This window comes from Polypterus senegalus, chromosome 10, assembly GCF_016835505.1.
Source record: "Polypterus senegalus isolate Bchr_013 chromosome 10, ASM1683550v1, whole genome shotgun sequence".
NCBI classification, from domain to species: Eukaryota; Metazoa; Chordata; class Cladistia; order Polypteriformes; family Polypteridae; genus Polypterus; species Polypterus senegalus.
In genome coordinates, this window is record NC_053163.1 from 86,814,137 (window position 1) to 86,835,043 (window position 20,907).

At 37.0% G+C, this 20,907-nt stretch overlaps 1 protein-coding gene across 1 annotated transcript; it reads left to right on the forward strand.

Moving 5' to 3' along the window:
- The first annotated feature begins 5,830 nt into the window (after positions 1-5,830).
- Positions 5,831-20,358, forward strand: lnx2b (ligand of numb-protein X 2b). Its single transcript, XM_039767652.1, has 3 exons — positions 5,831-5,853; positions 6,512-6,994; positions 20,136-20,358. The coding sequence occupies exons 2-3, from the start codon at positions 6,600-6,602 to the stop codon at positions 20,356-20,358; spliced, it is 618 nt and encodes a 205-aa protein (XP_039623586.1). The 5' UTR covers positions 5,831-5,853; positions 6,512-6,599.
- Positions 20,359-20,907: the final 549 nt, after the last annotated feature.

Below are 20,907 nucleotides of genomic sequence, written 5' to 3' on the forward strand. Positions count from 1 at the left end.
CAGTCACAGTGCCATAAATTATATAAAAGAGATCATCTTCTGGCATCAAGGAGCAAAGATATAGCACAGCTATAGTGCAGGGTTGGTTTGGTTAGGGTGGGGGCCTTAATGTGAGACCTGAAATTTCTAGCAGCGCCCCCGAGTACAGAGTGCAGTGAAATATTTTAATTACATGCCTGGCTGATATCCACCACATATTACTACTAATGTTTCGTATGTGGTAAATACAAATTGTACAGAAAGAGGTAGGTACCATCAACTTCACAAAATTACAAGTGTTTGGAGTATATTTTGACTAATCTGCTTCATCTGTAAATTCTATGAGAATCAAATCAAGGAGTCTGTAGTTATGAGGCAGCAGTACTGCTTTGCTGCCCCAAGCCCAACAGTGAAACTATAGGGAATAATGTGCAAAATTAGACTTTGTATGTGATGAGTAATAGACCATTCTGTGTCGTAAGCACAGGCATATAGATTATAAGGCGGATCCAAAATGAATTTAAATATATATTCAAGGATGTTTATAAATAAATTGCATATAGTTAGTTTAATGAATATTTAAAATGGGTCTTGGGAATCCATAACTTCCCTTTACTGACTGTATCCCTGTATGTGGTTTTACTCCATGGATCTCAGTGTCCTCCTACAGTCCAAAGGTGTGCTGCTAGGTTGAGTGGATCAATGTGTATGTATGTATGCGTGTATGTACCCTCTGATGGACTAGTCTTCCAAGTAGGCTTCGTTCCTAACTTGCACTTGTTTTAGCCTGAATCAGATCCTCCTTCTCATGATCCTGTACTGGCGAAAAATGGGTTCAGAGAAAGTACAATCAAATGTCTTGCAACACTCGGAATGTATGATGGTTTTGGTAAACGCACCCTTTAGTGGATTTGACTTTAGTGAATTTTCTCCTTAGTGCAATTTTATGATGTCCTTAGGATCAGACTAAACTTCCCTTTTAGGAATCTCGGTTGTTCATTCTGTGGAAGCAAACCATTCTTTAGCAAATTCAGTGAGGACGATTCTTATTAGTTTGTGCGTTCTAGATTTATTGCAACATCTACTCTCCAAAGAGTAACTGAGACACTGTTATGATAACGTCTTTCTTAATGTTTGATGCCTATTCTTCCGATAGAACAAGGAGGCACCCAAATGTTAAAGGAAGAGACTAAACCTCACAGTACTTGCAAGTAAACCCCCCTGTTCAGACTGAACAATAGCCTACAGTAAATAGTTACTGTTCATCTTTCTCGGTGTGCGATGACATAGTTAATGGATTTTCTATGCACCTGTTCTTTAGCAAACTGAGCACTGCCTGAATGTTTGACTATGGGCTGAACTGTTTATGCTCATGTTCTTCATTCAGTACAGGCGTGGCAGGAGCTGCAGTTTCACTGGCAGATTAGACTGGAGTGTTCCATTTGCGCAGAAAGATAATTATGGTATGAATGGTTCAGAAATGACAGTCTGCTCAACACGGCATTATATTCCCAGATGATCCTCTCAAACACGCAACAGGCAGCTATACCCATTACTAGCAGCTTGGTGGAAGTAATGCATTTTTAAGCTGATATTTTAATAAAATGACAATGAGAATAATAACTTTGATTACAAAGGAGGTGGTGGTAGTACCTTTTGAACAGAAGCAGGGTGGGGATGGTGGGTATTGATGAAGACTAATATCTTTTAATTAATTACATAATTGGATTTTGTTTGTCATTGTGTACAAAAAATAACGTACTCATTTTATTTATTTAAATATTACTGGATATTTATATAAAAAAAAATCCCCCAAGGTGAGTTCTCTCTAAGCTATTTACCCACAAAGTGTTTTTCATCATCTTTTATTTGCAGTGCCCCCTAACTCCTACACTGTGATGTGTGCAAATGAGAATAAGATAAAAGTATGTGCATGTGAATTTATGATGAATAAGCAAAATCTAGTAAAGAACTATATATATAGATTATAAGAACAAAACTGAAAAAAGTTTTATTTTTCATCATAACCCATGTGAAGTGTGACTACAATTCTTATAACATCCACAAAGCAGGATGTTTTCTCTTGCTTGTGCAAACACTGTGCTGATTTGTCATCATCATGTTTGGCTCATCTTATATTGGACCAGGTCTTGAGTAGAGGTTGGGTGGGACCTCTCTTCAAATCCAAATTTTCACAGAGCAGCTGTTGCAACCTGTGCTACACAAGAGGGAGCATATGTTGTGTCCATGTGTACTCTGAGTATTCAGAGCTGTGAGTTGTGACATTTCACCTTCTCACTTCAGTAAGTTCATGTGGGCAATAGCAAAGTCACTATTGATTTGTAACTTGACCTGTAGAAAAAAAAGCCATTTGAGAGAAACTGTATTTTTTGTGGAAATTAAGTGTAAAATAAACACATTAAATGTTTTTTTTACCTAACTCCAAATGGCATTTGAGCAAAAAATGGCATTTTGGGCTGCTCGGGTTCTGTTTTATTTTAAGCAGTTGACTAAGATGAAAGGTTACAATTCTAACAGTTTGGGTAGATATTTTTTTAAAAAATCGAGTTATAGCTGTGTGTTTGGTATTGACACCGCAGATCCCATTCTTTTTACCATTTTGGCCTGTTCTTTAAAGATGGCTGTCCATCACAAAACTGATGACTCATGGCAACAGTTTCACAAAGCATGACACATGTCTGTGCTCTTTGGAAATTCTGATGTCTCTTTTTAAATTAGGCTTCATTCTGCTGCTTTTATTTAATTGACAATGGTGGATGTTCAGATGTTTTTGTGTTATCTAGCCAAGTTTACTCTGTTCGTGAAGTGTTGTGTGGATGACAATGTGCTGGGTGTCAGTCCATCTAAGGACACATTCTCTCTATTACATGGGGCCTGTTTCTAGTTACCTAGGTTCAATGTAATCTGGAGATCTGTGGGATGTGGGGATATGGAAAGATAACTAACACAGAAAATCTATAGTCAAGTGAGACAGTATCAGTGTACCATCTGAATCTAATCTTCTAGAGAATATTTACAGTCGTGCTACAAAACAGAGAATGGAATAGTGTAAAACATACCATAATCATTTTCTGTGTAGCTTAGAGGTAATACAGAGCAAACCAAATGTTACCCAGGCAGGGTTTACAGTTTGTAGATTGTGATTGGATCAACTGACATGAGCTGTAGACACTGTCATGGTTTATCTGGAGTTGGTATGTTCTCAATGTTCCTATGTTGCTGCTTGTTTAAATAATTCAGCTTTCCCTCACATCTCAAAGATGTATATTAAGTTGATTAGTGACCCTGATTTGTCCAGTGTGATTGTGTGTGAGAGAGGGCTCACCATTTCCCCTTGGGCCTAAACTGAACAAAGCAGGTCAGATGGTGAATGGGGTGCCAAATAAAATGCATGTTCAATAACACTAGTCTGCTATCAGAAAAAAATCCCATTTACTGCCAATTAAATGTTAATTTCCACAATCAATAACTGTCATCATAATTTTTTAAAACAAAGTCTGTCTTCAAATGTTACTGTGTATATTCTTCTTAGTTATAATACTTTGAGCTACATTGTTTGTATGAAAACATGCTATATAAATAGATTGTTGTTGTGAAAGGGGCAGTTATCTTCTGTGCACCATGATCTAGGTGGTACAGATTGTTTGTCTGTACGTCAGAGGATCCATTACCACATGGATAAATTCTTTGAACAGTCAGTAACGTCCTCCCCCTCTGTTAGCTTGTACCACGTGAAAGTAACATACCATACCTAGGGTGTTTTAAACATCAGTTAGTAACGTTACTAACAACGCTGTTATGAGAGTTTTAAGGCCTACTTGAATAAAGCAAATATTAAATATGTGACTGTGTTCCTGCCTCTGAGACATGATGATTGCATGTTAGTTTCAGGGTTTTATTTTTTTCTTTTCCAAATGTAGAAACCTGCTGGCTATGTAGTGCTGCCAAACATTCAAGGGAGACACAGGGAGAGCTTGCAGATTTGCCTCCAGAAAACTGAAAACTGTGAGGCATTATCAGTATCTGACTAACCATTTCATTGAATATCAAAACTAGCATCACCACCCATCTTTCCGTTTACTGTGGTTACTTTGTTCATAAGAGGGTCTTGGGTTGCCAGAACCTCTCTAGTCAGCAATGTGTGCCAGGCTCGAAATAAACTCTGGATGGAGTACCAGTTGTTTACTGGGTCAGTTTTAACTTAAGATGCTAATCCTATAGGTGTGACATGAAACTGGCATTCCCAGAAAAATCCTGCTGATCTGAGGAGGCTTTCAAGCTTCTGTGAAAGTAAAACTGTCTTACTGTCATTTACTTTTATTGGCACTGGCATTATATAGTCTTGCAACACACTTTGTACAATGTTAAAATGAAGATTAGGTTGCTGTTACAATCCTGACATTTTCTTTGGCTCTTTTTAATTATTTTTAGGATGAACGTTAAACTGAGAGGGGTGGACAGAGAGCGAGAGAGAGAGAGTTGCAGAGTAGTAGTTTGGGCAGTTACAATTCAGAAGGTTGCTGTTGAGTGTATGCGTTGGGTAAAGGCTGTGAGACTTCGGTGTTTTCATTTTAAAATTTGGCATTCTTCACACATTAAATCTTTGAGCTTTCCCAAAAACCTTTTCTTGGTTTAATGTTGTATAATGTAATGTTAATCTTCTGGTGTCAGTGTTTCCTCTGACTAAAGTGCAATTGGTTCAGCACAGGAAAAAAAACTTCAAAGTTAAATCTGTAATCTTGGTGAATTTATTTTTTTTTTTTCCCAGTGTTTAGCCTGGTGCATCACATACAAAAAAGCGTGACATGAAGTGCTATAGCATGAGTCTTGATTGGTTCTGGTGCATTCCTCCCAGCTATGTTACATTTTGTGACACACACACACACACTTGTACGAATGCTTGCAGTGTTATTGTATGGATTAGGTAATTTCCAGGTAAATCAACCAATTCATTAATTGTTTTTATTCACTTTACTTCTGTAGGACCAACACTGCATGGGATATATGTCCAGTTTCAGGGTTATGGGGAGCTGGAGCTTGAACAACTGTACATGTACAGTCCTATCATCCTAGAACATCACCATGTACACCAAAGCTGGCACCATATGCAAAAAGGTGGTGCCTGTTTTTGCAGGTTTAGGTGCAAGGCAAGAACTAATTCTAGATAGGATATCCTCACATACTGGACGAACTCACCCACGAGATGCCAGTCATTTTGATGTGCACCTCTTTGGGCGCTCCATTTTTGCTCCATCATCTCAAAGAAAACAACATGCAAACACAAAAAGAACTGTAGTGTACTTTACAAACTGCTGAGGCACAGTGGCTGGTTAATATTTGAATGCACTGTGCCAAGTGATCTTTAAATACTGCCATTAGTTTTTAAAAATTGTTGTCTAAAGTGCGGATTATCTGCTCGTTCCTTTTCACATAATTAAATGACCAGTACAGTTAAATCTTAGGCATACATTTTTGCTCAGGGCTGCTGTCTGATGTACTCTGGAGTGATGATGTTGCCTTAATTTTTCCTCCTCTAAAAAAAAATATGTCCATAATATGTGACGATGTCAATTGTTTACCGCCCATAAGTGAAAAATTGCTCATTTTTCCATAGATGTATGAAGTAATTGAGCAGACGTGTTTTTTTCTGCCACAGAATGACAAAATACACCACACCAGTTACATGGTTCTGGATGCTAAGATTGTTTACTTCTTTTTTCCTTCATTCACAATACTATAAGTGCTGTTGCTAGTGCTACTCTGGGAGCAGTGCTCTCATTTGCTTCTGTCTGCCTGTGAGTGGAACCTGTGGTTCAGACGCTGGGAGCCTGTGTTCTGCTGCTTTTGCCTGAGGTAAGGAGGTTTAGTTTCAGTAAACTGGCAGTCTGCCATTGGGGAGAGTTGGTTTTCTGTGTGAAAGCCATGCACACACAACAAGGCAGGCAGTGTTCAGCGGGGATTAGCGAGGCGGCTGACTATCGACTGAATACGTTAGGCTGCGTTCCTCTTTGGGTTTAAAAAAACATTTTCTTTCTGTTTTTTTTTTTTTTGTTTCTGTGCTATTAATGGTGTGTATCTTATCTATAACAATAAGTACAAAAGTTCAGGCCTTTGGTACAACTGTGTGTGTATGTGAGTGCATGCTTGTTTGATTTATTCAGTATGTGTGGAGTGAAGCTGTGCTGGAGCTTCATGTTTGGGAACAAACTTGCTGTATTCACATAAACCAAACTTTCCCTATATTTAAATTTCAGTATATTTATTTTTACCTATGAACCATTTCTCTTAGATCTAAGTTTTGTCCTCAGTGGTACAGACAGATTATTGGGTAGTATTACTATTTTGTTGGGGCCATCCTATTCTGGGCTGGGGCATTTTTATGTAATTTTTCCTTGTTAGAGGTAATGAAATTAATTCTTATCAAAAAGTTGTGTTTGGGTGGGTGGGATATTCATTTATTTTATTTCTGTTTGTTTGTTTAAGCATTTGAAATAATTTTTTTTTTTAACAGAATAATCTAATGGATTTGAACTAAAGAAAGATCTAATGAACCATGAGCATAGGAGGCATTTTCTGAGGATCATTTGCTGTACTCTACTATGTCCACAATGACTGAGCTCCAAGGTCCAGCCTTACAGACACCTATTCAACTTTGCCCAGACTGTGGCCAGAACCACTTGGTCCCGGAAAATCATCTCTATGATTACAAAGAAGAGGTGGACGATGAACTTACCTGCCACATCTGCTTGCAGCCCTTATTGGACCCTTTAGACACCCCTTGTGGACACACGTACTGTTATCAGTGCCTGGAGAACTTTCTGCAGGAACAGGACTTTTGCCCAGTGGACAGGCAGAAGCTACATTTGCAACAATGTCGAAAATCTAGCCTTCTGGTTCGTAATTTGTTGGATAAACTTTCTGTGGTATGCCCTTTTACGAAGGATTGTGGGCATGTGATGCAGCGATGTGAATTGGGCCCTCATTTGCAGAACAGGTGAGGTGTAAAGCATCATGTTATGGTGTGCAGCAGTCCTATGTGTCACAGATTTATTGTGCATCTCTATATATTGGTGGTATATTTGTGTAGCACAGTTTCCTTACACCTCTAGTAGATGGAAAAGTAATTTAAGACCCTGCCTTTATCTCTCTGGGGTTCTCATGCTCTTCCAATTTGTTTATGGACTGTTCTCTGGGTCCTGCAGTTTTCCTCCCACTGTAAGATTTGCAGAGTAGGCTACCTGACAACTAGCCTTTTGGAAGAATGTATGTTTGAGTGGACTCTAGGATGAATCCAGGTTTGAGCTCTTACAAATTGGACATATAGATGGATCTTCGTTTATTAAGCCTAATGCAGTACACTGTAAATAGTGACCAAAAAGATATATGTCCCTGTGTTTTGGTGTTTGAGTTGCATGTTAGTCTATAATTCATTTGTGGAAAGAGAAGCCTTCACAAAAGTGATGGTTTAGTCCATTAGGAGTAGTGAATGGAAAAGGATGCAGCTCTTTGCTTCCTGGCAAACATCTCACAAGCTATATCAAATCCAAGGTTTAAGGCACATTTGTTTCTAATCAGTGCATTGATCTTTGTTATGCCTTCTCAGCTTTAAATCAATAGGGCGAGCTTTACCTGTAGCTAGTTTATGGATTAGTTGTAGTATTTTTGAGAGATGTACTAACAGGTATTGCCAACCCCTTTGTCACTAGACAGGGACTAGACATTCTGAAGTAAAAATGATCAGTTCCTTGTGTTTTAAATGTAAAGTTGAGTGGTGGATCAAAATAGTTTCTGTGCTTTTAATTATTAATCAGATAGTGTTATTTTAGTGTGGACTGCATTTTCTGCTTTTAAGCTGCAACAGTGCCTATAGATTTCTCTTGTTCATAGGCCTACTCATCCCATAGTAATCTTTTTTTGTATAATGTTATTTTACATTTTGGTGCTAAAAACAATACAACATGTGCACAAGATGCAGAGTGTATATAATAATAATATTATATACAATATCTCTCATCTACTAGCTGTGGTATTGCTGGATTGGTATTTTTTTTTATCTAACCTTTGTAGTAACAGTATTAATTTTTATGTAAGCTTCTTTGGAAAAAGGCCTCTGGTAAGTTATAATTTTGAATCACTCGGTGATTATTGCAATATAACAGTGTGCTCAGTTGTATAATCTGTGAAATACATAAAGCCTAGCCATGCCTCGGCTTATATTAAAGAGAAAGGGGAAAAAGAACAGTACCTGCCTTGCGCCCAAAGTTGCTAAGATTGGCAGTAGCCCCCTAAAGCTCTAAATTATATTAATCAAGTTCAGTAATAGACTGATGGACGGTGAGTAAAATTGGCAACACTGAGAGAGAGAGAAGTATGTGTGATCTCATCTCATTATCTAAGTGAGGTTTGTGGCAGGTATGTGTGATGTGTTTGACCAATAGCAAGCAATTTTGTGCATATATTTTAGAGTGAAATTCCTGCAGCCCCATTGTGTGCAGCAGGCGAAAGGAGACACACAAAGTGAACTAAGCACTTCTCCACTTTCTCTTTGATCACGTCAGTTCAGTTTTGTGTGCTAAGAATCACAAATTTTCTACCACATGAAACATAAATCAATATTCAAATGCTTCATCAGCAGGAGTTTAGATGTAGGAGATTCACACAACAGATGGCTCATCAAAGTAGATGAAAAGGGGACTTTGCAGACTATCCTGGATCTGAAGAAAATGGTACTTTTTTGCATTGACAAGTGCTGATAATAGCTTTGCAATCAAAAATTTGAAAAGTCTGTTTTTGAAAGTATTGTATGAATATAATAAATCAAAAAGAAAAATGACATACTAATATCCAGTATAGCTACACTCTTAGGACTTTCAAATGCAATGCTCCTTGTTATGAATATGACAGCCTTAATGTAAATGATTGTTCAGTACAGTTGACTTGGTGCCATCTCTGGTGTGTGTTCCTGCCTTGTACCTGGTGATACTGGGATGTGCTTCCCTACCATCCATAAAAAGACAAGTAGTTTAAGAAACTTTATTGAATCTCACAAACATACCACCCCTTTATCCTAATTAGAGATGCAACACAAACCCTTGCACTTTAGTCTGAGTTTGGGCTTGCCTTATTGGCAGTTGCAGAACCAGATACCTCACCAGGCCCTAGGGTGTCTCATCATGTGACATAATGACAACTGACTCATAAATGTGGTGAAAACAAAAACCAGCAATTAAATAAATAGTAGTGAATGCTGGCTGTAGCCAGAGTGGGGAGGGTAGTATTGTCGTGTGACGAGTTAAATTCTTTCTCGTATGTCCATCCCACATTCTATACACTATACATCATCAGCCTCCGACATCTTGATAAGCAAGAATGTAGTAAAATGCATAACTAAATTTTATTTAGAAGAAAACACAAATTGGATTACCTGATAGCTACTTTGTAAAAAATGATTTCCCCAAAAATCTGGGATGAATGTCCATTTACTTAACTATCTACTGTGCATGAGAAACCCTGTGCTTGCAAAAGACTGAAAAGCTATCAGTCTGTCGGCTCCTGTGATGTTGTCTGCCTGTGCCATAAGTCTTAACTCATGGCTTGTCTGCTCACTCCCCTGATTTACAAGCACCTGGGGAAGTAGAGGAACAAGGTGGATGAGGCAAAGCAGTCAGTTTGCCTGGAGCACACTTACAGTCGACTTTGTGTGTGTTTGGCTTGCTGCTGTTGCTCCAGGAGTGACATTAATACATCTTGTAGTGCTGGAGAGATCATACGTTGCCTTGATCAAAAAGCTGCTTGTGTAGTGTTTTTTCCCCTCTTTGCTTTTTCTTTTGACAGTACTCGTATAGCTTTACTTTGCTACTTAGGAAAAGCATCAGGATATGCATGCATGGGGATGAATGCAGATTAGTGCTCTTTTTAAAGAAAAAAAAAAATTGGGTGAAAAGTAAACTTCAAAAACGGGAAGATTGCTGTCCTGTTCAGTTATTAAAATAATATCAGTGTTTCACTTTGTAACTTACTGTAAATATATTTGCCATCTGGTTATGAATGGGGAAAATATCAGATGAAGGGTTTTCTGAACATTCAGATATGGAGGAAAACTTTGAAAAGAGACATCAGAGCTACAAACACATTTTATATCACGATGGAAGTAGGGTACTTTCATTATAGCACAGTCATTCTTGACAATCTTTAAAAGTGGAACAGCAATAAAAGTTGCAGTTTCAAAACAACTTTCTCCTCTAGAGCAGAGGTGGTGTTTGATAAAAGAAAATTTGTTGAACATGCTGCTTGCTTTGGATTATTTTCATGATATTAAACTCTTAATACAAATGTGTTAATGATCATAATAATGCACATCTGTGATGTGAAAACTGTGAAGCATAGTATACAGCACATATAATGCAGCTTTTAAGATTGACATTATATAGGGATTAAATTTTAGCATTGGTTCTCTGAAACAAAGATTAAACTTTTTGAGCATTTCTGCTTATTTGGTAATTTCAACCACCACGACGTCAGACATGTGTGTTTGCTTAGGGATAATTGTATCTGTGATACAAAATGTAAAATCTGCAGACATATGGAAAGTTAGGAGCAGATGTGACATTACTGTACAGTAAATACTCGCCAAATTGATCACAGCAGCTAAAAGGGCAATGTCAAGCATAAGAGGTTTTGTAGGAGGCTCTGCAAAGAAGAACAACTTGAAAGAGCCCTTTTCTAAAATTGAGGTGGATGGGAAAACTACAGTCTACATTTTAAAGGAAATGCTCACTTCCTACTCCTGGTTGGAAGAGTAGTTGCAGGCCTGTTAGCAACGTGTGTCTTGTTCTGTGCCAAGGAGAGGAAGAGGTGGGGGGTTGTATTGGAGAATGTTTTTATATTTTAACCCTTTTGTGTAATAGAGTATTCAAAATCTGGGGAAAAGAAGGACAGAAAGGAACGTGGTTGTTAATGTTCAGAATATCATGTTCCTTTTGGGGTTAAAGTTGAATCCTAGTATTATACCTGTATTCATTATTTTTATATTTATGTTTTAAATTCCTTCCAAAGCAAACCCCTTAATCATAATGCAGATCAGGTCTTGTGTAAAATTTCATTATGGAAGCCATGGAAACGTCCTTCAGTACACAGAAGCAAAGTTCAGTTGCAGTCACAGTTGAGCAAGACTGTACTCTGGTCCAGGAATCTGCTGGGAGTCTGTGGCTGTCTGCTGGCATGAGCTCCAATGCAGTTGTTTGCTGACCTGGAAAATTTTTTGTTTAACTTGTGTAAGTCTAAAATTAACTAGGTTATGTTTCCTTAATAAAACATGCCTTGCTGTACTGCTTTTCTTTTTTGAGTAGAGAAGATGAAGCTTTGGAAATCTTGAATAAGAGATTCTGAGATATGTTGATGCTCCTGAATTCTCTGGTTAGGGAAAAGAAATTCTGGATAAAGTCCTTGCTGGCTTGTTGCATGATGAATAAAAAAGGCTTTCTTCTGTAATCATGTGTATTTTCATATAATATGGCAACCGTAGCATATAATATCTGGTCAGGTGAACTGTAGTTAAGTGTTAACAATTTGATTTAAAATAAAAAATGCCTTAGGTACTCCAAACACAGCACAAAACGTATAGCACTCATTTGTTTATTGTTTGTTTTTCTTTGTTCAGGTTTGAAAAAAAGCAGTATTGTTTGGCAATATTTTATACATGGTGACAATAAACATTAGAAAGAATAAAAAAGAAGTTAGGCATCATACCCAAATGCCATATGGACTCCTCCATCTTAAATAATCAGGCAATGCTACTAGCAGGCTGTCAAAGTTTCCTGCACTCTTGAAGACTATGTGGCATCAGTGTGTTGGGTGATCTCTTTGGTGATTCTGCCCTTGAATCATTACATAATCTTTGGCATTCCTTCTGCTATCTGAAGCTTCATTCAGCACTTGGGGTTTGTGGTGTCTCTCTTACATCTCCTGTACTTAAACATCTTTTCTCACTTGTTAGCTCCTCTTTCTTTCTCAGAATACTTGGCTCATTTCTTTACTTGTTATCTAAGGCTTCCTATAAACTCCTCCTCCATCTCTCAATGGTCTCGGGGTCTTACATTATCCTCCCTTCTCTGCTGGGGTGCCATTTAAAAAAAAAAAAAGTTACAAAATCATAATCACCAATTTGCTCAATTGAAATGTATGCATAGATTATATTTTTACCCCTTGTAAGCTACGTTTAATTGGCCTCTGCACAGGTGCTCTGGGTCATATTCTTTTTATACCTCCATCTTTTAGGCTTTGCACTGTTGGTGCCCCAGCATAAATTTCTATGTCTGGTCACTAGATCTGCTGAACCTCTCCTTGCCTCTATATCGAAGTCCCCTGATCTAATTATGCAGAAGAACTGGCTGTTGGTCTTTTACAACCGGATTCTTCTGGAGTTGTTATCCTCGCAACTTAATGAAGTATGCTGCAACTCTGTTCACAACTAGAATTCTTTCACTCCCATAGTTATATCTTTTATGCGCAGAGAATTGTGTTTCAGCCATTCCCATGGTTGAGTGAAGTGGTGCTTTTGGTTGGCCCTTCTGTTGATCCTGGTAGTATAGCATCGGATGCTTGAGGGGGCTGGCTGCTGTGTAGGTTTATTTCACATACTGAGTGCTCCTCATATGGACATATTTGACTTCCTTTTGGTTTTATTAAATAAAGTAGATGAAAATAAATGAAAAGTGGAACCTCTTTTAAGCTGTAGAACTGAAGTTCTTGCTATTTTAATTTAAAGGTTTTTCTTCTCATAACTGTTTTTAGTAATTTTTTTGTAAACTAGAAGATCCTCCAGTTCAGTCATCTGTCACTTTGAAAGTTTTTTTTTTTTTTTGTGTAGTCTCATTCTGGATCATTTTTTTCACTTCTAGTATTGATCATGTCCAGCAGAAAATGCACATAATTGTTCTTATAAACTTTTCCCACACTTAGACTTAACTGTAGTTTCATATGCACCCAATCATATGTTGAACATTGTTTTTCCCATAAGGTGTTTTTAATTATTTATTTCTAATTGTCTTCATTCAACTGTAATTAATCAAATCTATAAATTGTTAATACTTAAGTGACATGAATCTCTTCCAGTCATTAATGGAACTGCTACATCTGCCCAGATGCTGCCAAAGGTATGGAGGAGAACAGATTAGCCATTTAAAGTGGTGGGGATACCTTGAATAAAGGTGCATGATGATAAGGCACATAACATTTGTGCAGTGATATGATATCCCATTGAGTATGCCTCTCAACTTCGTCTGTTCTATTTTGTGCATTTCCTAAATACTGTTGTGTAATAGACAAAATTAGAAAGGCACATGTTCCTAACTTGCCTAATTTTTCATTTATTTTCCAAACATAACTCCTCTACACACTGATGCTAAGAATTCCAGTCCGTTGCAGGGCACATTTATTCATACTGCTTGCCTCTTGAGGGCAAATAGGAGGTAACCCACACAGATTGGGTGAATATGCAAAGTCCTAATTTGGGCTAATATTTAAATCCAAGATTCTGAAATTCTGGCATAGCAGTGCTTATGCACCACTTAGTTAAGAAATTGTTTTAAAATTTCTTTCACATACAATTATGAGGATAATTTTGTGGAAGTCCTGTCTCCCACACTTTTAGTAAGTTTTGTGTTTTAATTTTTTCTTTTTTATTTTATTAAGAAAGTACTTCAGATTTTTTTGGGGAAAATGTAGTTTGTTGCACATTCTGTGCGTAAGCAGTGTGTGGTGTTGTGCTGCACTTGGAAAGCAAAGAATACCTTCCCTAACCTGTCCTGACCAGAAACATTATGTGCTGCATTTACACAGAACAGATATATTCCTCTAAATAATCATAAAAATATGAAAGCCCACTCCATAAGTTTAGAAGGAATATTGGCTTGTAAAGCAAACATGCTTGTAAAAAACACATCAACACCTGAAAGTATTTTGACAGTTTGTGCACAGTAGAAAGTTGACTATGTTAAATACTTTTTAAGTTCAATGTATTCTAATGTTTGCTTTTTTAGATATTTTGAGGTTGTAAAAGCATGGAATATTCCAAATTGTTGTCCTTTCAGCACAAAGATGATACTAAAACTAGATCATTTTTGCTTCCACGATATTTTGATGCAAACCTCTTACCAGAAGTCTTGTGCCATTGCATAGCTTTTTTGTGCATGACAGTGCCTCATCTTTACTGAAAGATACAGAGTGGGAATTTTATATATCTGACAGCCTGGTAAAAAATTAGAGGACACATGCTGTGAAAAATGGTATAGCAAACTGAAGGTTTATAAGATCGGAATAGCTTCTGCTTACATGGAGTTTGGGCACCCATATGTGTCTAGATAGAAAAGTTTGTTTTCTAGTTGCTAGGTGGCCAATAAACATTATGTTTAGAAATAAACCTTTGCCCAAATATATGAATAGTTGTATGTAGATGTGTCCTCCATGTTCTCATTCTTCGCTTTTTCAATGAAAGCCTCACAGTGTTAGTCACAGCCATTGAAATATTTACTATGTTCTGACGTCCAGTATTTTTATTAGAAAAGCACAGATTCCCTAGTTTAATCAAGTAAAATTACATCTTTGTAAAACATGTATGCTAAATAATCCAGCCTCTGTGGTGTCTCAAAAATGTCCAAATAGATGTTATTTGTCCAAGAAGCAATGGTGTGTGTTTTTTAAACCGTAAAGCACACTTGAGGCTGCTGACCTTCATTTCAAGCAATTTACTAATTAGAGACGGATAGCTTAAATAATTGGCCTTCTGGTTAACTGTTTACTTTCTCTTCAGTCTGAAGAGAATATATGTCCCAGAATTTGGTGCAAGCAGCCCATTCAGTGTTTTTCTAGTCTGTTATTATTTTATACCTTGCATTTAATTTTGTGCTAATGTAAGGAGACTTGGGGTTGCTTCCCGGGTCCTCCCTGCGTGGAGTTTGCATGTTCCCTCTGTGTCTGCGTGGATTTCCTCTGGGTACTCCGGTTTCCTCCCACAGTCCAAAGACATGCAGGTTAGGTGCATTGGCGATTCTAAATTGGCCCTAGTGTGTGTGCATGTGTGCCCTGCCGGGATTTGTTCCTGCCTTGCCTGTGTTAGGATATAATGGGTTAGATAATGACTGACTGAATTAATTCTGTTTTACAGAAATTGTATAATACCCTCCACCTGTCAAAAACACCAGCATCTTTCTAGTGTCTTTTTATTTCTTGATTTTATTTCCCTTTATTTATCTCTTCCAGGTATGTAGATGTGTTAGTATATTTTTTGTCTTCTTAAAAGCTTTCAGTGCTTTTGGTGTATTATAAATACCGCATGTAAAATATGTGCAGTATACTCTATTCTGGTAGACTTCCATCTGGTTTAAAAATGAACTAAAACTTCATAAATTATAAGTAACAGTACATCAATAAATTTCACATTAGCCCACTTCCAATGTCTGATTGCAACGTTCAAATTCAAGCTGTACTGCATTCTGCAAATTCCATTTTAAAATGGCATGTTCATTCGGTGATGCTTCACTTAATTCATTATCGTTCCCTTGAGTATACTGTAGGATGAGTCTGATCTTTTTGACTATGCCATCTAATTCCACTGTTATAATAAGCTTTGTTTACAAACACTCTTTATAAAGTGTGATATAAAATAAGGATTGGCAATAATCGATGGAGAGTAGGCATAGAAAATTAATGCATTGGTCATTTTTGTGCAAATTTTTGCCCGCACTCTGACTTCACCATGTTTTAATACACTGCACACTATAACATGTTTTGTTATCTCTCACATAAGGTGTTTTTGTTACAGTATATAGTCTATGCTTTTTCAGTATGTACAGTATGTGTGCTCAATATACTCAATCTCATTAATTATTTTATTATCAAAGTGTGTATTTTCTGTTTTGCTTATCTGTTACATTACTGAAGTCTTAATGTAATAATGTCTATTAGAGCCTTAATATTGCTTTAATCAATTTTAACATTGAATGTTGCTTTTTTTTTCTGTGATGCTGGCTTATGACTGAATGCTTCTCATTTTTTGCCAGCTGTATCTAATATTTGGCTTTGCTATTGGCGTCTCCATAAAGGCCAACACTGCTGATGTTATAGGCTTCAGTGTTAACCCTGGCATCCCAGCTGTCAAAATGCTGAATGTGACAGCTCTCACGTCTCGCATAACATACATATCTGGAATCCTTGTCATGGCTTAAAGCTTTAGTCTGTTTTTGCAATAATCTTCAAGTAGTGTAAAACTCTACAAAAAGTTGGGGTGGAAGCAGCAGGAATTGAACATTTGAAGCCTTAAATGTGTAAACGTTTACATATTGCACAGGCAGAAAATCAGCTTTTGTTGCAATAATGAACATATGCCTTGAGTTATGATCCTTGAATGACTAAAATGTACTAATTGAGTTAAGCATTGTTTTTAATTGAATAATTGGTAAACTGCAGTGTTGCCTATGAAATATATAGGAGCTAAATTTTTCAAAATGAATTTTCATGGGGTATTTTACAAACTTCATGAAAGAGGAATTTGCCTGGAATACTATTAAAGGAGTACAGGATGAAAACTGAAGACTTTTTTGTTAAAATAAGCTGTTAGTAACTGCCATGTTAACTAAAGCGTATACAGTGCTTTCAGAAAGTATTTAGACCCCATCACTTTTTACAAATGTTATGCTAAAATCATTTAAATTATCACCTACCAACATTAAGTAACACTGAACAAGATTTTATCATTTTTTGCAAATTTATTAAAAAATAAAAAAACTGAAATATTGCATTGATGTAAGTATTCAGACCCTTCAATTAGTACTTCGTTGAAGTATCTTTGGCAGCCATTACTGTTTGGAGTCTTCTTTGGTATGATGTGATAGGCATTGTTTGGGGATTTGGGAATTTTCTACCATTCATCTCTGCAGTTCCACTCAAGCTTTGCCAGGTTGGATATAGACGGTTGGTGGACAGTTATTTTCAGGTCTCTCCAGATATGTTTGATTGAGTTTGAGTCTGAGCTTTGGCTGGAACATTAAAGGACATTCACAGATTTGCCCTATGTTGACCTTGCTTTGTACTTTGAGTCATTGTTCTATTGGAAGGTGACCTTTCAGCTCAGTCTTAGGTCCAGAGTGGACAGGAGCAGGTTTTCATGAACAATATCTGTGTACTTTGACCCATTCAGGTTCCACTTATCCCTAAAAAAAAAGAACAACCCTGCAGCATTAAGCTGCCACCACCATGCTCCACTTTTGGAATGATATGCACAGGTGTAGAACTGTGCCTGCTTTATTCCAGATTTGTCTTTTAGAATTGTGGCCTAACAGTTCAGTCTTGATTTCATCACACCAGAGAATCCTGTTTCTCATAGTCCGAGAGTCGGTCGTTTAGGTGCCTTTTTGGAAACTCCAAGCAGGTTTCATGTGTTGTCTGGCTATTCTTCCATAAATACCAGCTCTGGTATTTTGGTGTGTTGCAATGGTGGTTGTCCTTCTGGAAGTATTTCTCATCTGTACACAGGTTCCCATTTGGTTCTTGGTCACTGCTCTTAGCAAGGCTGTTATCCCTTGATTGCGCTGTTTGGCCATGCAGCCACATCTTGGGAGAGTCATGGTGGTTCCAAATATCGTCTTCAAGAATTATGGAGGCTATTGTGCTCCTGCAAACCTTTAGTGGTGCATTACTTTTTTGTAGGTTCTCCAGATAAGTTCCTCTACATAATCCTGCCTCTAAGGAATGCAGGCAATTCCTTTGACTTTGTGGCTTGGTTGTTGCTATGATGCTCATTGTCAACTGTATAGGACCTTACAATATTTAGACATGTTTGTGCTTTTTCTAATCTCATAGAATCAACTGAATAGTCCACAGGAGAACTCCAAACAAGATGCAGAAACATGTCAACGATGATCAGTAGAATAAGATGTGATATTTCCGGATTTTATTTAGAATAAATTTGCTTTTAGTTTGTCATTTTAAAAGTGCTTTGAAAGCATGGGATTCTGATTTTCATGAGGCTCTGAATTTTTCACTACACAGTCCCTTTGCCGAAAACTGTGTAGTGTGAATGTAACTTCAGTGAAGAACAATCCCCTAAACCACCTCCTCCCTTTTGACACACTTAGACTCTGTGGTTGACAAACTATCATACCTACCCCGTCTTTCCAACACGCAGTTTCAAGACTTTGTGGGGGATAGCAAATTTCAATGAATTCAGAATTCAAAGGGAAACTGTAGATTGTAGCGAAGTAGGAAGGCTTTTCCAGAATCCGAATCAGAATCACTTTTATTCGCCAGTACTTAATGTACAGCAATTTGACTTAGTAGATTTGGAGTGCATCCGGAAAGTATTCACAGCGCATCACTTTTTCCACATTTTGTTATGTTACAGCCTTATTCCAAAATGGATTAAATTAATTTTTTTCCACAGTATTCTATATACAAAAACCCCATAATGACAACATGAAAAAAGTTTTCTTGAGATTTTTGCAAATTTATTAAAAAATAAAAAAATTGAGAAAGCTCATGTACGTAACAATTCATACAAATTCTAATCTGCAATACATTTCTGGACTGTAAAACAATGTTATCATTTTAGTCTTCACCCCTGACTGCTTACTTATGTAAGTGCTACCCAAGAATTTTTCATTAAATTACTGGTTCAAGGATATGTGTAAATGAATGCCAGAATCAATGTTTCAGGTAAATTTAACCTAGCAATTTCACAACTCGCCTCTTGGTTTGAGGTATGTGTCAACAAAGTTTGTACTTTTTGAAAAAGCATGTAAAACATCACAATAGCCACATGTAGTAATTATCTTAGACCACTGGGGCAATGATGTCAACCTGAGGTAAGCTTGAGAGTTTTCACAAATATGCATACTGGAAATCTAAATATGTTTGTTTTTAAAGGTTAGCAGTTTGAGAACTTTTTAAAAAAAACTGGATGGACTATCAGCTGAGGGAGCTACTCTCCATTTAGGCTGTGGGATCCGAAAAAGATGTGATCATATACACCCACAATCTAAAGATCCTGAAAACGTGTTGTGTGATGAGGCAAAGAAGCCGGATCCCTGCCCAGTAGTTGCTTTCACAGTCTGGTACTGTAATGTGTGAACATAATCAATGCAAGAAATTAATTCACTTTCTTTTGAGTGTGAACATGTCCACCCCAGTTAAGTCTTGAGATTATCAGTCTTTACTTGTGAAAATGACTGCAGTTTGTCATAGTGATTGCCCTTTACCTTGCAAACTTTCTGTAACACTAAGACATTTAAGGAAATTTGGGCAAATTACAAAGAAACTTTATAAAAGGAATTTGAGTGAATTTTGGAACAGAGTTCATCACATCTACTGTGCATGCATAGTAATATGCATTGGGGCTACAGTCTATCTTGGAAGAATTAGAAGACAGGGCCCAAACCTGTACAGGGCTGCTACAGATGATTTATTTCTTGTACCAACATGCTAATGGATTATTAATATCAAATGTTGTCTAATGCCTCCTTGCATAGTGCTAATTAGATATTGGCTCCTTAGAACTGGTACCAATAAATTCAGTTTAATATGGGGATCGGTTACCTTTTTTTCCAAAAATCTTTATGAATGTTGTTCTTTTGTTAGTTATTGATGCCTATTGAATAAGTGTGTGTATTATGTGTGGTTGTCAATTTTATTTGAAGCACATGGGTGGTTTCTTTTTTGATTTTATTTTTTAATGCACTATTCCAAGTCGTTTATATGCTATTCAATGCCAGATAGCTGCAAGGGATTAAAAGTTAACATCTTGCCGTAATGGGAAGAATAATCGTGCAAACAAATTAATTACTATACTCGAGCAGGACATTTTTTTTGGTTCATTTTCTAAAAAAATGATTGTATAGGTAGTGAAATTTTGATGCAGTCATTTATTGGGGAGTGTCTCCATCCATAGGCAATAAATGCTCAAGTGAATGGCTTCAATTTTGGCTATGTTTGAAAACATCTGAAATCTTCTTCAGTGTTTATGAAGTTAGAATTCCATTAATGTTTGATTTAGCTGAGCTGTAGTAATTTTTGGTGTTTGTATACCTCAGTAATTTGTCATTTGTCATTCAACTTATGCCAATGATATTCTGATTGCTTTTCAGATGCCCAGGATTTAGGAAAGTGAATGAAGAAACTGAGAGGAAGAAAAAACCCCAGTGGCATGAAGTAAAACACCTAAAATGTGACCAGGATCTAGTTTTGGACGCTCCTTCTCTCCAGTCGTCCTCTGCACCTTTTTCTGGGACTTCTGCTGTGGGGCCTCTAATTACATCTGATGCTGGGATGGTCAACCCGGCCTTTGAAGAAAGTGAAGATGGTAAATAATGGTCTATTTATCTAAATAAATTACTGTGCTATTATGATAGTTTTGTATGGAAGGCAAAGAACTTTCTGGCTTGCATGTTTTCCATTTATAAAAATTTCTTATGGAAGAGAGTTCAGTTAACTATTTTTCTGATTTACTGCCGTGTGAGATTTATTCATTCTTGTCTTAGAGATAAAAATCAGATTATCAGATAGACTGAAATTGCAAAGTTGCATGAACCATCTCTGACTGGATAAATGGTTTTTACTAGGAGGAAAGGTATGTGTGTTGTTTTTTTATTTTATTTTTTTTTGTAGCCCATGATAAGTTCATTTCTTTTATTATGACTACTTGGTAACATTCTTCTTTTATGCCAAAGATTCAGTTTGCCATTATACAAAACTACAGTTCAACTGGCATCTGTAGCCTCCTGTGTTCTTCACATTTAATTGAGCTTGTTATGGTTATGGTTTATAGGGAAAACTGTAGCTTCTGTGTTTAGCTTTCTCGTATGTTTTTAAATTACTAAACATTAGATTGCATTGCTACAGGTATACTGCTCTGGTACT

Coding starts and splice junctions, on each gene's coding strand:
- lnx2b (XM_039767652.1), top strand. CDS start 6,600: ATGTCCACAATGACTGAGCTCCAAGGTCCAGCCTTACAGACACCTATT. Junction 6,995..20,135: donor GGCCCTCATTTGCAGAACAG/GTGAGGTGTAAA, acceptor ATTGCTTTTCAG/ATGCCCAGGATTTAGGAAAG.